General features: G+C 43.4%; 1 protein-coding gene across 2 annotated transcripts in view; it reads right to left on the reverse strand.

Moving 5' to 3' along the window:
* The window catches only part of SGSM2 (small G protein signaling modulator 2), a 385,744-nt gene that overhangs the window by 122,572 nt on the left and 244,556 nt on the right, over window positions 1-18,616 (reverse strand). For both annotated transcript variants that reach the window (XM_040423501.1, XM_040423503.1), the window contains exon 3: window positions 17,535-17,697. In XM_040423501.1, coding sequence (XP_040279435.1) covers window positions 17,535-17,697 — 163 coding nt within the window. The remainder of the gene's footprint in view (window positions 1-17,534; window positions 17,698-18,616) is intronic.

An 18,616-nucleotide genomic window follows, 5' to 3' on the forward strand; every position in this document is an offset into this window, starting at 1 on the left:
GAAGGTTTGCTGTGTCTGTCAGCATAGTGTCCAGAGCATAGAGGCGCTACCAGGAGACAGGCCAGTACATCAGGAGACGTGGAGGAGGCCGTAGGAGGGCAACAACCCAGCAGCAGGACCGCTACCTCCGCCTTTGTGCAAGGAGGAACAGGAGGAGCACTGCCAGAGCCCTGCAAAATGACCTCCAGCAGGCCACAAATGTGCATGTGTCTGCTCAAACGGTCAGAAACAGACTCCAAGAGGGTGATATGAGGGCCCGACATCCACAGGTGGGGGTTGTGCTTACAGCCCAACACCATGCAGGACGTTTGGCATTTGCCAGAGAACACCAAGATTGGCAAATTCGCCACTGGTGCCCTGTGCTCTTCACAGATGAAAGCAGGTTCACACTGAGCACATGTGACAGACGTGACAGAGTCTGGAGATGCCGTGGAGAACGTTCTGCTGCCTGCAACATCCTCCAGCATGACCGGTTAGGCATTGGGTCAGTAATGGTGTGGGGTGGCATTTCTTTGGAGGGCCGCACAGCCCTCCATGTGCTCACCAGAGGTAGCCTGACTGCCATTAGGTACCGAGATGAGATCCTCAGACCCCTTGTGAGACCATATGCTGGTGCGGTTGGCCCTGGGTTCCTCCTAATGCAAGACAATGCTAGACCTCATGTGGCTGGAGTGTGTCAGCAGTTCCTGCAAGACGAAGGCATTGATGCTATGGACTGGCCCGCCCGTTCCCCAGACTTGAATCCAATTGAGCACATCTGGGACATCATGTCTCGCTCTATCCACCAACGTCACGTTGCACCACAGACTGTCCAGGAGTTGGCAGATGCTTTAGTCCAGGTCTAGGAGGAGATCCCTCAGGAGACCGTCCGCCACCTCATCAGGAGCATGCACATGCGTTGTAGGGAAGTCATACAGGCACGTGGAGGCCACACACACTACTGAGCCTCATTTTGACTTCTTTCAAGGACATTACATCAAAGTTGGATCAGCCTGTAGTGTGTTTTTCCACTTTAATTTTGAGTGTGACTCCAAATCCAGACCTCCATGGGTTGAAAAATTTGATTTTCATTTTTAAATTTTTGTGTGATTTTGTTGTCAGCACATTCAACTATGTAAAGAACAAAGTATTTCAGAAGAATATTTAATTAATTCAGATCTAGGATGTGTTATTTTTGTGTTCCCTTTATTTTTTTGAGCAGTGTATTTGACTGCTAATGCTGTATTTATTAAAGGGTTTTTCCGGGACTAGGATACTGATGTCTTATCACCAGAAAAGGTCATCAATATATGATCATTGAAGGTCCGACTCCTGACACTTCCACTGATCAGCTGTTTGAAGAGGCCACTGGACTCCAGATTACTTTGATTCAATTGAATAGGCCTGAACTGCAATACCAAGTACAGCCCCTATACCAGTGATGGCAAACCTTTTACAGACTGGGTGCCCAAACTGTAACCCAAAACCCACATATTTATTGCAAAGTGCCAATACGGCTATTGAACCTGAATACTACAGTCCAATATAGTATATCTCCCATGTACTTTATCACTTAGCCATATCATACTCCCGGAAAACCTCTTTAAGGGGTGATGATTATGTCCCTATGCATATGTGATTCAACTGTAGTTATAAAACAGAACAGTCTTTACAAATGTTACATTTTACAAGTCATCTAAGAGAATAAGAGAAGTTAACTACAGCAGTTTATTCACCAAGGGCTCTGTTCTGACATTTCTTGAAAGCAAACATCATCAGATCTTAATTACATCAATTATTTGCTTTTTCTTGCTGCATCTTCAAGTCCCATACTTCACGGACAATAAAATATTTCAACCAAACCCTATTCACATGCATGGGGTGCAGTTTTGATCAGAGCCCTGCTTAAATGAGTGTTCAGGAGAGGAGACAAGAGAGACTGAAGACAAGAGTCTGTGTGACGAAATTTTCTGTAAATGGCATTGAGCAGCTTGCTGTGTATTGTAACACATGAAAAATAACATAACAAAAACAAAGACAGGTTCACTCTGCGGTCTTACTAACCCTCGTACTGGTGTAAAATTGAGAATTAGCCAACATATCCTGCTTGGAGGACATGTCTGAGCCCGAGCACCGCACCAAGGTTTCTCAAGTAGCTCGGGACCTTACGCTAAACCTACCTGGGCCGTATGAGTGTGCCTTTATTTTCATCCACAGGCAGCATTCTGGTGCACATGTGAGGCCCGGGCTATATCAGCCAGTCTTGGGTGGGGCTCAGAGCTCTCTGCCTCCTCCCATTGTATGCATGGTCACATGCTGGAGGTTACTGGGAGATTGCTTTGAGACGGACCTTGCGCGCCTGTAATTCGCCCACTGGCTCCTGGTATTGCCTATGCGGCCCAGGTAGGTTTATCGTTAGGTCCCGAGCTACTTGAGAAACCTTGGCTCGGGCTCAGACATGTCCTCCACAGTAGGATATGTTGGCTAATTCTCAATTTTACACCAGTACGAGGGTTAGTAAGCCCGCAGAGTGCACCTGTCTTTGTTTTTGTTATGTTATTTTGACTGATTATAACATCCTGGTATTGCCCATACGGCCCAGGTAGGTTTAGCGTTAGGTCCCGAGATACTTGAGAAACCTTGGCGCGGTGCTCGGGCTCAGACATGTCCTCCAAGCAGGATATGTTGGCTAATTCTCAATTTTACACCAGTACGAGGGTTAGTAAGACCGCAGAGTGCACCTGTCTTTGTTTTTGTTATGTTATTTTGACTGCTTATCACATCCACACAATTGCTATCCTGTGTAGGATGTCCATTGTGGTACTTGTGGTCCGCAGCAGGCATCCTCCATTGTATGCATTTTTGCTGGGGATTGCCATTAGCAAATGGGCCACAAGTGCAGGATCTGCCCCCCCCCCCCCCCCCCCCCGGTATAGATGCACCACTGCATATGGGGTAGAGCAATTCCTGATTTTTAATACCACGCTAATTTGTAGTTTGTATTTTGAATTTTTACAGGTGTAGAAACTTCTAGTCTGAATGTGCCTTTATTTCCATCCACAGGCAGCATTCTGGTGCAAATGTGAGGCCCGGGCTATATCAGCCAGTCTTGGGTGGGGCTCAGAACTCTCTGCCTCCTCCCATTGTATGCATGGTCACATGCTGGAGGTTACTGGGAGATTGCTTTGAGTCGGACCTTGCGCTCCTGTAAATCGCCCACTAACACATGAAAGCTGCAGATGCAAAACCATGTTAAATTGTTAACAACGACTGATTATTAAAGTGTTTTTATCACATAATAGATTAAAACATTAAAATAAAATCTATACAATGGTGTCCATAGTCTTTAACTGTTGGCTCTAAGAATATATACAATAAAGTGGCTGGCTTGAAGTCATGGGACTCTTTGTGAATCTTCACTGAAAGTCACTTTCTAAGTCCTTCTTTGCATTTCCACGTTGACCTCTGTGACAAGATGTCAGTGGTTCATCTGTAAAGATTTTGGTCTGTGTTGTCTGTTTTTTGCCCTTCAGGTGTCTTCTGTATTCCACGTACAATACTGGGCTGGAAATTAATTTCCAGAGCATAGTCTCGCAGAGATCCGTGAAAACCACGGACTAAACGTGAATGCAATTCGTGTTGGATCCGTGGTTTTCATGAACCCATAGACTATAATATGCGTGAGGGATCAATAAACACAGACAAAAGTAGGCATGCTTCCATGGTATAACCACAGACCCACGGTTCATGGAAAAAAACTGATGTGTTAATACACACATTAAAGTAAATAGATATGTGTGCTGTCCGTGGAGACCATGGCCTGCACACGTTTATGATTCACTGACGTGTGAAAAGGACCTAACTGTCATAACTATAGCGGTTTTAGCTTCTACAGCTAAGTGAATGTTGAGCAACTTTTGGCAGCTGCCCAGGCAATAAGAAAAACCTGTGGGTGTGATGTAAAGTGAGATTTGCTCTGTCAAGACATAACATGTAGTTGAAGATGGCATCTACCCTGGGTCTAATAGAAAGTGAAGGACACTCCAGGGCCAATGTTTAAGTTAACATCGATGGGAGTTAAAAAGACCACATGCTAACTTCCCTTGTCATAAGAAAACATCACACAATCCAGTAAAACAAGCATCTAGAGAATGATGCCATAGTAGTCATAGATGTGGCAGGTAGACAGCTGCCGAGATCTGCAGGTGACAAGACTCAAGATGGGGGCACATCTTGGCAAGATGTTAGCTGTCACTGTTCTATAGTAGACTTTTAGAATTTCCTTTACTTTTTACCTGACAGTTATTTCAGTAAAGCATACGACACAAGAAAATACATCTGTTCTACATCTCTAGGGTAGTGAATCCCCACAGTGCGAATGTCCAGGTATAAAAGCTAATGATGTATTCTTGGGTAAATGGAAACTCAGCTTGACAGCCTTGTTCAGCATCTCTGTAATAGAATTTAAAACCAATTTTCTAGAAGACATGACAAACCTGTTTAAGTTTTGCACTCAATAGAAAGTAGGAACCAGTGGCAAGACTAGACATGAAGCATGTCATAGGCCTACCATGTGCTAAAATTCAAACTGGAGACCTAAGCAACGCTGCTTTAAAGGAGTACAACAAACACTTCCAAGTCTATAGGTGGAGTATTCATGAGTACTAATGGAATATTCCAGGGGTCCAAATTAACCAGCACAACACTTTAACCCTACAAATCCTAGGAGCCCTAACAATGCATTGGAGCATGTCTGATGTGATTATTTCCATGCACTTTTTGAGGATGCTGCAGGTGTTCATATCCATATTTTATAGGTCAACAGAAGGCATGCCTGACAAGACTAGTAGAGAACTTTGGTAATGATTATTGTATGCTCACAGAGACCACTGTCTGTTCCAATGGCTGGAAAAGGTGTGAGGCATGTTGAAAATGCTACTACAGGCAATAACCATTATTGCTTAAATGGGTTGTCCAGGAGAATAGAAAAGACCTGCTTAAAGGGGATGTATCATCGCATACATTTGGGGCATATTGCTAGGATATGCCTCTGATGTCTAATAGGTGTGGGTTCCACCTCTGGGACCTGCACCTACCTTTAGAATGGAGCTTGCAAAATGAAGGAGGGCCAAAAATATTTGAGCACTGGTATGGCTATTTCCGTCAGCCCCATAGAAGTGAATGGAGTGGTGGCCACGACTGTGCGGTGCACTTCCCGATCATTTCAATGAGACTTCCCTTTAACATCTAGGAACAGAACCACTTTTGTCCACGGTCTGTATTTGGTATTTGTTGAAATCTGGGTATCTATTGAAGGCTTAGTCCTGAATATGCTACCTTATAGCCTAAAAATGAACTTGCTGTATACTAATTAATACATCCAGTGATTCTCAGTATTCACACCTGAATAGGTAAATTGCTCACCTATTTAGAGTGAACTAGTGACCAGACACTGGCTGTAAGCTTTATTTCAGCTCTTTATATTCCAGAACATCTCTCCAGAGCTCCTCTTCTGTATCCGGTCTGATGGTGACTAGCCTATTTTGGTGCTACACAGGTATACTTACAGTTCCTGGCAACCTACTGACAAGACCGCTTTCTTAAATTTCTACTACAGCTCACTACAACTCTGCCTTATGACTTGTCCCCAACCTCTGCCTGCTCCATCTGTCACCTGGAGAGCAAACCCAAGACACTGGTTGATCCGGACTGCTGCTACACTATTCAGATGCAACATAGAGGACAGGTGGCTTAAAGCAAAAATCATAATGTGGCACCTCTCCTGATATTGATTCAAGGTAACACACAATCCCTACTTTTGGACTGGATTTTGCTTTTATACCTGGAGTGCTCCAGATGACTACTGCAAAGGGTTAATTTGCTGTTAAAAGGGTTAATGTACTTTCCTCGCATTAGCATGTGATACCAAGAGATGTATATAGGTGGCACAGCTTAGTTATTGTGCCCTATTCAGCAGAGGGAAGGCTGGACCTTCCCCTCTGAGGGAGGGTTTAGTGTAGTCTGATTGCCTCAGCAGCTGAAGTGTGAGGAGCATTTGTCTGTGCAGTGTGAGGCCTACTACAAGAGGTTCTCTATCCAAACACACTAAGACCTCTAAGAGAAGGAAACAAAGAATCTATAGACTATCTAAGATCACATGGAACTGTGCATGTTAGCAAAGGTAATGCTTATTTGTGGCTATGGACTTTGCTGCTGGTGAAGAGGGTATATTATTTCAGTACCCACCATACTTCTATAATGGATTGGCCGTCTTTTTTGAAGACCTGCATCATGCAGTGGGGGTTGCAGTACTGATTGTAAGAGTATTACACACCTGTGGTCAATTTAGCAGGATTGCAAAGTATCTTTAGAGTGAGACTCAGGAACTACTACCACCATCATTGCTGCTTACAGTGCCTTGAAAAAGTATTCATACCCCTTGAACTTTTCAACATTTTTTCACGTTACACCCACAAACTTAAATGTATTTTATTGGGATTTTATGTGATAGACCAACACAAAGTAGCAAGTATGTGTGAAGTAAAAAGAAAATCATATATGGTTTTACATTTTTTTAATAAATACAAATCTGCAAAGTGTGGTGTTCATTTGTATTCAGACTCACTGAGTCAATACTTTGTAGGGACACCTTTTGCTGCAATTACAGCTGCAAGTATTTTGGAGTATGTCTCTATCAGCTTTGCACATTTAGAAGCTGAAATTTTTGCCCATTCTTCTTTGCAAAATAGCTGAAGCTCAGTCAGATTGGATGGAGAACATCTGTGAACATCACTTTTCAAGTCTTGCCACAGATTCCTAATGGGATTTATGTTTGGACTTTGACTGGGCCATTCTAACACATCAATATGCTTTGATCTAAACAATTCCATTGTAGCCCTGGAGGGAAGTTTAGGTTCGTTGTCCTGCTGGAAGGTAAATCTCTGCCCCAGTCTTAAGTCTTTTGCAGCCTCTAACAGGTTTTCCTCTAGGATTGCCCTGTATTTAGCTCCATCCATCTTCCTATAAATTCTGACCAGCTTCCCTGTCCCTGCTGAAGAAAAGCATCCCCACAGCATGATGCTGCCACTACCATGTTTCACGGTGGGATGGTGTGTTCAGGGTGATGTGCAGTGTTAGTTTTCCGCCACACAGAGCGTTTTCCATTTAGGCCAAAAAGTTCTACTTTGGTCTCATCTGACCAGAGCACCTTCTTCCACATGTTTGTTGTGTTCCCTTCATGGCTTGTGGCAAACTGGATTTCTTATGGCTTGCTTTCAGAAATGGATTTCTGCTTGCCCCTCTTCCATAAAGGCCAGATTTGTGGTGTGCAGGACTAATAGTTGTCTTGTGGCCAGATTCTCCCACCTGAGCTGTGGCTCTCTGTAGCTCCTCCAGAGCTGGTTCTCTAATTAGTGCTCTCCTTGCCTGGGCTGTCAGTTTAGTTGGACGGCCATGGTCTTGGTAGGTTTGCTGTTGTGCCATACTCCTTCCATTTTTGGATGATGGATTGAACAGCGCTCCGTGAGATGTTCAGAGCTTGGGATATTTTTTAATAACCTAACCCTGTTTGAGGGTACTTTCACGCTTGCGGCAGAAGATTGCCTGCCGGATCCGGCAATCCGGACACAAACGGGTGGCATTTGTCAGACGGATACGTCTGACAAATGCATTGAAATACCGGATCCGTCTCTCCGGTGTCATCCGGATAAACGAACACTTGGGGGCGGATCCGGCATTACTGCATTTCAATGGAAATTAATGCTGGATCCGGCATTCCGGCAAGTGTTCAGGATTTTTGGCCGGTATTTTCTCCGGCCAAAAAACGTAAGAGGGACTGAACTGATGCATCCTGAATGGAATGCTCTCCATTCAGAATGCATTAGGATAAAACTGATCAGTTTTTTTCCGGTATTGAGCCCCTGTGACGGAACTCAATGCCGGTAAAGAAAAACGCTAGTGTGAAAGTACCCTTACACTTTTTCAACACCTTTATCCCTGACCTGTCTGGTGTGTGGTTTTCATGATTCTTTGTGATCACTAATGTTCACTAACAAAACAGCCGTAGTTCTACTGATACTAAATTACACAAAGGTGAACTCTATTTACTAATTAAGTGACTTCTGAAGGCAATTGGTCACACAGGATTTTATTTAGGGGGTATCAGAGTCCAGGGGGCTGAATACAAATGCATGGCACACTTTTCAGATTTTTATTTATTAAAAATTTTGAAAACCATGTATCATTTTCTTTTCAGTCCACACATACTTTGTTTTGGTCTATCACATAAAATCCCAATAAAATACATTTAAGTTTGTGGGTGTATACAAAGAAAGCTGTGTGAAATAGCTCAAAATTGTGCCTGATATATAATTGTACTGCATCACTCATCATCCTCAGTACAAAGATTTTTCTTTGTGATCACAAAGCTAGGCCTCGCCAGTTTCGGCTCGCTCAATTTAGAATGATGGCTGATTAAAACTATATTCTGCTTATGTTACTAATTCTGTATAGTTTACAGTAGAAATGCCTCTATTTCCTTTGGAAGAACTGTGGAGATCAACTGGGTGTCAGCTACAGATAGCTATTTTCCATCATCTTTTCTGTCTTAGTTCACAGTTACCAATTAATTCTAAAACACTGCAGTTTTCCCATTTCTTTTTGGTATCCGACACTTCTCAGAAAGCGGGTTTCAATGAGTGCACCAGTGACATTACCAATGCATCACTATACACTGGTGATAAATAGTAGTTTCTGGCTTTCCCAGTATAGAAGTCGGAGTTTGGTTCTCTGCCATTTCATATGTCTTTTAAGTAATATCGCATTAGAGATGCAGAAGTTTCCTTGTGCTCTACATACAAATACCTAAGAATTACTACAATTATTGAAAGGGAAGCTCTGGTAATAGCTGGAGTTTGCCTGTAAACTCGCTTTTTAAAGGTTTGTGTTGCCTGACAGCATGAAATCCCAATAGGCGCCCCCATCTAAAAAGCAATATTTTTCATTGCAGCGTTTCAGAAAAAAAACATACGCCCAGATTGACTAATCCTGTAGATGGAGTAAACTTAGACCGGCTGTCTGTCCCTGCACCAGATTTATCACAGGGACTCAGGCTGGATATAAATCTGGTGCAGGGATAGACACTTTTCTCTGACTCTATACCAACTATTGTCTGGATTACTATGATAAAGATTTTTACGCCAGAATTGTGGCACAGTTTTGGTGCAAAATGGAGCATCTTAGGCCCAACCTCCTTTCCTGCAAAGCTCTGCCCCTTAACACTAATCCCTGCAACTTGTGCAAGTGAGAAAAAAGTGTGCCTAATTGTGCAAAATTTTAAACAGATTTTTGGCGCAGACAAATTTTTGGGACATAGTTTTAAATTGGAGCCAAGTACAGGAAGAAGAGCCCTGGCACTGGAAGAAAAGTCTGCTGTGTGCTCATCTTGACTGGAAGGTCTCTCTCTGTTTCTGAATTTGTACATGCCATCCTGAGCAATTTATTCAAGTATCATGGAGAACGTTAGAGTAAAAGCTGCATTACACAGCCCGATTTAACAGGCGATTGTTGGGAGGGAAGCGTTCCTTCCCGGCAATTGCCTGCTCGCTGGGAGAGGAAACTGCTGGTATTACATGCAGCGATCTCCTCCTCAGTATATGGAGGAGCGATCATTATGCCATCGTTCTTCCCTATACTGAATGAGTGATTGTTTGCCAGCAGCAGATTGTAAATAGACACCATGATCTGCCGCCTGCAAACAATGATTTTTTTAAAGATTCCAATTGCCCGATGAATGAGTTTTTGCTCGTTCATCGGGCAATTGGCTGTAGTATTAGACTGTCTGATGATAGCTAACGAGCGTCACTATGAATTCTTGTTAGCGATCATCTGCTGAAAAATCGACAGGTGCTATACACCCTTAAAAGACTAGACTAAAAGTCATCCTAGGTCAGTATTTTGAGAGACATGATCAGGGCTGAGAAGAGACAAGAACAGGGAAGACAACTGGTTAGAATGCAGCAAAATACATTGTTAGTTGCTTTCTAAATGTATTAGCAGGTGTTCCATGAGACCCCCTTCAATAGCTAGAATGAAGGGGCTGTCGTCCACTAGACCCAATAGTAAGAAAAGTTTTTTTACTGTATGTCTGTGCAAGGACAGGGGCAGGCTTTACTTCTTGCACAAAGCAAGCACTGCTGGATCTGGAATATGCCAGACACTGCTGAAGTCCACTGGATACAGTCACAGTTATGGACTCCTTCTGGTCTGTCCTGAATACCAGCAATTTTGCCAGAATCTGCGACAGAGGCTCTTAACGGAACCACGACCACAGATGTATACTTAGCCTAAGCTGGATGTGGGGCTTCACGGTGTGACGGGGCAGAGCCTAGCAGTGTGACAAGGGTGCCCAATAATACATTGGGGGGAAAAAAGAATATATCCATGCTGATCATACACAGGTCCAAAGGGGCACTATGGATATGTTGGCAGTGCCTATGCAGAAAGTAAGGGCAGCATTGAGGCTCAGTGGTTAACAGTCATTATTTTTTAGATCAGACCAAGGGCATCTGCATGGAGTTTGTATGTCCTTTATATGCTTGCATGGGTTTCCACTGGATGCTCTGATTTTCCTCCCGTACACCAAAAACATACAGAAAGATCAGGTTGGAATTTCGATTGTGAGCCCCAATGGGGACAGGGTCTGATGCGCATGGCGCTAATCTCAGTACTTTGCTGGGGAAGGCGTAAGCGCTATATAAGTGACTACAAATTATAGACAATAGTAGATAACAGTAGATACAAGAATAAATAATAATTCACAAAAGTGTGCACGCAGCCATATACGTTTCTAGCTACATGCAATTGCAGGTCTCATAAACTGAAATTCTTAAAAGTGTTAACTGCCTTGTGCAACCCAGATCGTGGCTGCTTAATAACTTTGCAACGCAAAATAATTGCAGGTAGGTTGTCAAGAAGACTCTGCTAATGAATTTTTTACACATTTGGTCAATTTGCTAATCGTCACGATAGTATCAGCTCATTAACTTCACAGAACCGCACTGGTCGGCCAAGTCTTGGAAACCTTAATACTTTTTGCTCTTTGAAGTTATGTTTCCTTGTTAATTAAATGTTAGTGAATACCATGCACAGAGATTAGCCAACTTCCCGCGGCTTGTCTCATTGAACTAGTCATGATATTGGGTCAGTTCTTTTTATTTTTAGCAAAACACATTTTTCCACACTTCTAATTTCCACTTCTACAAGTTTAAGCTGAAAAGTTTGATAGATAATATGTATTTATATTAATACACTGAACATTTCTAAGAAGTATTACAACAATTTGTAACAATTGGGTATAAAACTGCAACATCTAAAAGAGTCTTGACTAGTTCACCGGCGCATTCGGCGGTGTGTTAAAGGGTTTCTGTCACCCCATTAAACCGTTTTTTTTTTTTTTCTTTACTAATAATCCCTACACTGCGATCTCCTCATACATAATCTAATTAATGATTTTGGTTCAGTAGAATTTCTTAAAAATCAATATTTTTAATATGTAAATTACCTTGCTACCAGCAAGTAGGGCGGCTACTTGCTGGTAGCAGCCGCATCCTCCGATGGTAATGACGCCCCCTCTGCTTGTTGATTGACAGGGCCAGCGGACGGGATCTTTCTCCGCTGGCCCTGCCTGTTTTGATTCAATATCTTGCGCCTGCGCCGCGGCCGTACCTATATTCAATCTGCGCAGGCGCACTGAGAGGCGGCCACTCACTCGGCCGCTCGCTCCTCAATGCGCCTGCGCCGGGTGTAGATGTGACGTCATCGGCGCAGGCGCATTGAGGATGGAGCCAACAGAAAGTAGTACAGACAAAACCATCTGACATAAGACCACTAAAAAAATGTCAGTAGTGGTGCCTATTGCTTAAATTATTCTCCTAGAATTAATTCAGGTAAAAGTACAAAGAGCACACATGCAGGACTGTCCTTCAATTTACATATTGCAGCCAGATGTGCCTGTATAGAGCATGTGATCTCTGCAGCCAATCACTGTCTGCAGCAGTAGACCACTGAGGATAGTGATTGGCTGCAGTGGTCATATGCCATATACTGAAATGCTGGTAAACAAAACAGCAGTAGGAGGACCAGTGGCGTAGAGAACTGGAGCTGGACAAAAGGGTGAGTATAACATAATTTTTTTTATTTTAGGCTATTGCAAGGCTTGACCAAACTTTTTTAATTAAGCTGTTATGTTAAACATATTTTTAGGACCTTTGGCGGTTATATTTAATTTTCCACTTCACTATCTATATTGGAAAAGAAAGCCTAATAAAAACCTAACAGTGGCTGTTCTGTAGTCATCTCTTGTTGTATCTACCCCTTAACCTGCTGCAGTGCTGATGGCCCACTGTCTAAGGGGTTAATTAAATGTGTGCTAGGTTTTCCTTCAAAAAGCTGCAGATGGGCTTAACAGGACCATGGAGACAATTGCTAGGTGGGGCGGCTCTACTCTCCCCATAGGGGGTCGTTTGCTACAGCTAGGTCACAGTAGTGTGAGACAGTGGGAGGAGAGGAAGTAAGAAGAAGCCCTGGGAATAAAGTGGCCGACAGAAGGGAACTAAAGTAAGACACAGCCTTGTATCAGCCTCTGAGGAAGCAAGTGGGACACATACTGGAGTGTATCAGCCACTGAGAGGAGGTGCATGATAAAAAGACTGTGGACATAACCAGCGTAAAGCTTTTTGACTCCATCCGTAGCTCACTTGTCTGGGAGAGTAAGAAGCTTGAGGGACCCACCCAGGCATACTTTGGAGGCAGACTGTGGATATGTTAAAGAACTAAATCCCGCAGTTGGGTATTTGCAGTGCCGCATTTTGAGAAGAAGATAAACTGATGTTGCACCCCTGTGGCTGGATCAAAGAGCGAAAGTAAGGATTATATTGGAAGTTTGACGTGTAAGATTTGCCAGTCCAGACATGATAAGACCTGTGATTACTACAGTGAGGATGTCTGTTTGAACTTTGCTGCTAAACCAACCTCATAAAATGTGGTCAACATGGACCCTTGGCCTGTTTACCTGACTTGCACCTTTCTTCAAATCTTCCAACATTAGGGGAACCCAAACTACCATCAGGCAGGAGACACCAAATTTAGGTTGTGCTCCAAGGGGAAGAAGGGGTGCGCCTCTCTTTTCACTGTGCACTGGTCCAGGGAGAGCTGGAAAAGGAGTGCCACTATAAGTACTACTACCCCCATCCTCGCTGCAGCCACCACTCTCCGCCTTACGCCTTCCCACTGGGTTGCTGTATATGCATATCACATGCTTGGTGCAATGAGGGCGTCACTGTTGCACCTAAAGCTCTGCTTCCTATGGCTGTTGGCCACACCCATTCGCTCTGAGTGACAGGACCAGGCGATGGAGAAGTAATCTCGCCTGACTCTGACTTCTCGCTTGTGTGTTGGCCCTTCAGGAATCGATGCACATATAGTACAGCCCTGATGTTTGCCAGGGTTGCGTAGTGAAGATGATTTCAAACCTGGCAAACATCAGGTCAGTACTGCATGTGCGGCAATTCCCAAAGTGCAGGCATACACAAAAACACAGAGCCAGACGAGATTACATCTCCCCTGCCTGGTCCTCTTACTCAAAGCTGGGGGGGGGGGCAGCCAACGGCTAAAGGGAGAGCGGAGCATTAGGTGCAACAAGGTGCAATGGTGAGGTCCTCGTGCACCAAACAGTTCATTTGCATATAATAAAAACATCAATCTCTGGAATGGGGCCACCAATCGGGATATGGAAAACTGTAGCTGAATCAGCATCATAAAAGTCATTTGGATTACTATAGAGGTATGTGGTGACAGACTCCCTTTAAGGACCCAGACCCTTAGCCTTACTACAGAGTTCCTCTGCTTTACACAGCACTAAGCCATGTGAGATCTCGGTGATTAATTAGCAGAACTAACATATTGCTAACTTGAAATGAGCAGCACTTTTCTGTAACACAAGAGGGAAATAAACTAGAAAGCGTGGAGTACGGTCACACCTCACGGGTCGCTCTTATTAAAGCCGGCTGTGATCCTGTGTTTGTGTCATTTACTCATTGGTGTCACAATGTCGGAACTGGCACTTTTGTCATTCCATTTATGACTGTAGCAAAGGACATAGCACCACTGCACTTAACAAATACGTTTCACTTAGCTACTCTGAGAAAATATTCATGGGTGATTCCATGAAAACTACTAGGAAGCGAGGTCGCAGAATAACATGAGGGTAATTGAAATGCTATCATGGGTAAGATGTGGAAATATAATATTGCACCTCTAATCACTGTACGGTGTGGGCGGATATTGATCTTTTCACGCTGAGAAGTTACCAGGGTATAAGCGCTAACTGTGCACAACATTGAGAAAAGGTGGTTGAGCGGCCCTCCTTTATATAGTTGGCGGTGCTCAGTGGTAAAGGTGCATATAATTAATATCAAAAAACCACGGCACTCTATAGCTGCTTTTAAGTTGCTTGTTTTATTTCATTATATATCTTTTTTCATTTTTATATATCCATCCAAAAATAAGCCACTGGCCAACGTTTCGGTCTAGTCTTAGACCTTGTTCACGGCCTTAGTCTGCATAGTAAGGAGTCTCTGGGACTCCTTACTATGCAGTCTAAGGCCCCTTTTACACGGGCGAGTATTCCGCGCGGATGCGATGCGTGAGTTGAACGCATTGCACCCGCACTGAATACCGACCCATTCATTTCTATGTGGCTGTTCACATGAGCGGTGATTTTCACGCATCACTTGTGCGTTGCGTGAAAATCGCAGCATGCTCCTCTTTGTGCGTTTTTCACGCAACGCAGGCCCCATAGAAGTGAATGGGGTTGCGTGAAAATCGCAAGCATCCGCAAGCAAGTGCGGATGCGGTGCGATTTTCACGCATGGTTGCTAGGTGACAGTCTATTCACTGTATTATTTTCCCTTATAACATGGTTATAAGGGAAAATAATAGCATTCTGAATACAGAATGCAAAGTAAAACAGCGCTGGAGAGGTTAAAAAAAAATAAAAAATCATTTAACTCACCTTAATCCACTTGATCGCGATGTCGGCATCTCCTTCTGTCCCCTTTACTGAATAGGACCTGTGGTGAGCATTAATTATAGTTCAAGGACCTTTGATGACGTCACTCCGGTCATCACATGATCCATCACCATGGTAAAAGATCATGTGACGTACCATGTGATGACCGGAATGACGTCACCACAGGTCCTGTTGCTGCACAGAGATCAGATGAAGCCAGAAGGAGATGCCGGGCCGCGAACAGGTGGACTAAGGTGAGTTAAAAATTTATTTTTTATTTTTTTAACCCCTCCAGCGCTATTGTACTATGCATTCTGTATTCAGAATGCTATTATTTTCCCTTTTAACCATGTTATAAGGGAAAATAATACTATTTACAGAACACCAATCCCAAGCCCGAACTTCTGTGAAGAAGTTCGGGTTTGGGTACCAAACATGCGCGATTTTTCTCACGCGAGTGCAAAACGCATTACAATGTTTTGCACTCGCGCGGAAAAATCGCGGGTGTTCCCGTAACGCACCCGCACATTTTCCCGCAACGCCCGTGTGAAAGAGGCCTAAGGCCGTGAACAAGGTCTAAGACTAGACCGAAACGTTGGCCAGTGGCTTATTTTTGGATGGATATATAAAAATGAAAAAAGATATATAATGAAATAAAACAAGCAACTTAAAAGCAGCTATAGAGTGCCGTGGTTTTTTGATATAAACTGTGCACAACAGACATGGAGTGAATTAAGCTATACTTACTGCACAGAACCACATTCCGCAAATATACCGTATTTTTCATTTTATAAAACGCACTTCTTTCCCCTAAAAGTGTGGGGAAAATGGAAGTGCATCTTATAAAGCGAATACTAATGGTAATTTCCATTATGGAAGCGCTTATTAGTACAGTAGGACCAGGAGCGGTGAGTGTAGTGCTGCTGGCACTGGTATCGCTCACCGCTCCTTGGTCTTCTCCGGACCTGCGCTGTGCTGTGTTTTTACAGCGTACAGAGTCAGGATGTAGTGATTGGGAGCATCCACTATGACCTTATGCTGTACAACGTCAGGTCACAGTACAGCGCAGCAGGAAGGGTGAGCTGGCTCTCCCGAGTGGCGGCGCTATCCACAGCAGAAGAGGTAAGTTGTTTTATTTATTTATTTTTGTCTCATCTGAGGTCTGATGAAAAAACTGGCGGTAAGATTTGGGGGTCTGATGAAGATTGGGATCTAAACTAAGGTCTGATGAAAATTGGGGGTCTGATGAGAATTGGAGGTCAAATTTGGGGTCTGATGAACATTGGGGGTCTGATCTGAGGTCTGATGAAGATTAGGGGTCTGATGTGAGGTCTGATGAGGACTAGAGGTCTGATGTAAGGTATGATGAAGATTGGGGGTCTGATTTAGGTGTCAGACAAAGATTGGGGGGCTGATGAAGATTGGGGGGTCTGATCTGAGTTCTGATGAACATTATGGTCTGATAAAGATTGAGGGTCTGCATGTTTCATACTTTGAGCTGGAAAACCCTTTTAAGCTTCTTAAAAGGACTCTTATGTCAGAAAGTGGTATTTTTAAAATGTAATATTCACAAAAAAAATATTTCTATTAACAGGGTTTTCCGACTTTTTTTTATATTGATGACCTACCCTCAGGATAGGTCATCAGCATCTGATCAGGGAGGGTCCAACACCAATTAGCTGTTTGAGGAGATTGCGGCGCTCCAGTGACCGCCACCGCCTCCTCACAGCTAACCAAGCACAGCGCCGTACCGTGAAAATGTATAGCAGCTGTCCTGAAAGTAACGTCACTGGCCTAGGGTAAACTGTAAGGAGGAGCACTCACAGGAGCACCATGGCCTTCTCAAACAGCTGATCGGTGTGGGTCCCGGGTGTCAAATATCAGCAATCAGAAACTTCAGTATACGAAAGTTTCCTTTTCATTTAGTACTACGCCATTGAAAATTAAATACAAAACACTGTCCTTCTGTAACAATCAAGAAAATGCTAACTCTTACATAGATAGGGAATCCATTGTTTACAGCTGCTGTGAGAAGATATCTGAAGGGCAATCCTCATGATATTAGTAGGTGTAGAATTGGAATAACAGTATGTCAGCTTTGTTGTTCACTTGATAGGCTGGTTAATATTGATAGAATTGATAGTGATAAAAATTATGGAAGACTTTTTTGACTGTATTATTTTTTGACTGTTATATACATGCCTTACATTTGTTTTACCCATTTTGCCATCATGTATACTGGATTTTCAGTTCTATATTTTTTTTTTGCCAGAATACCATGTGCAGTGCAGTGAGGTCAGTGTCCATATGTTGGAAAGGGGGGATGCCATAACGATCTTACATAACACTTGATCACAGATGATATACGGTAAGGTCTTTGAGAGATATTTGAAGGATGATAATAATAATAATCCACGGGTTCGTATACCTAGTAAATCTGTGTCTACCTCTACTTTGAGCAGATTTAATAATACAGATTGTTGCTCACCTGCCTTCCACCTGCTGTTGTAGGTCTTGCACTTTCTTGCATATGTCTGCAGCAGTGGCACACGTCTTGGCAACCTTCATGAATAAAGCCGCAACTTTATCACTCCTCAAGAATCCAGCCGCCCTTCTCTTCAGGAGGTGCAGGAGGCATGCTTCTACCACACCTGATAAGCAAGCAAAGTCAGAATTGTAACATGTCTAAAAAAACTTTTTTAATGGATAAGCCTTCTCTGATAATGTCTAGGGGCCTTGCCACGCTTGTGATATTCAACCCTCTTCTTAGTCAAATTCAAAGGAACCTGTCAGGACAAATTATGCCCCCTAAAGCGCTACCACAAACTTTTACTGCTGCCGCTTCATTTTCTGAAAATGTCTTTATACCTTTTATTAATTGCTGCATGAAACCTACCAGTAAGGAGTCATGGAGGTGATGCTGCTGCCTCCAACTTTGATTGACATCTCACAGGCTAGGATAAGTCAGTACAAGCCAGCCCTGGTGGCATCCAGCACAAGCCCTCTCTGCATAAGAAGCCGAGGCAGCTAGACTTCGCTTCACTGCGCATGCACTGGCTTGTAATGGCATATCCCGGCCTCAGTCATTTGCCGTTAAATCCTGAGCGTAACTTTATAACGTATTAGACAATTATCAGATTCGTTTTGTAAACTGGGATTACTTTAAAACATAACATTTACTAAATCATTTAAAATAATGGTTTCTGTAAGGTGATGGACAACAACAATATCTCCAATATACCACTTCAAATGCATGAAAAAAGGGGTGGATCTTACCCCATTCTGTGGGATCCACATTCAATGGAGAAATTTCCTGGTCTTGAATAGTACCAGGAACCGGTGTGACCAGGGTGCTTGCGTCCGTATTGGCACTGCAGATAACTCCTAATAGGCCCTATTCTGCCTTTCCTGCCTCATTAGGGGTCAGGGGCTACAAGCAGCGCCTACCTATCACACATGGAGCACCCGCCCCGACAGGGGCGACCCCACACCGAACCTTTCCCTCAGTATGGGTCTAGTGTTCTATATGGCCCTAATTACAAAGCCCTACATGCCATGTTTCTGTCTTTC

Source organism: Bufo bufo, chromosome 3 (genome assembly GCF_905171765.1).
Source record: "Bufo bufo chromosome 3, aBufBuf1.1, whole genome shotgun sequence".
Taxonomy (NCBI): Eukaryota; Metazoa; Chordata; class Amphibia; order Anura; family Bufonidae; genus Bufo; species Bufo bufo.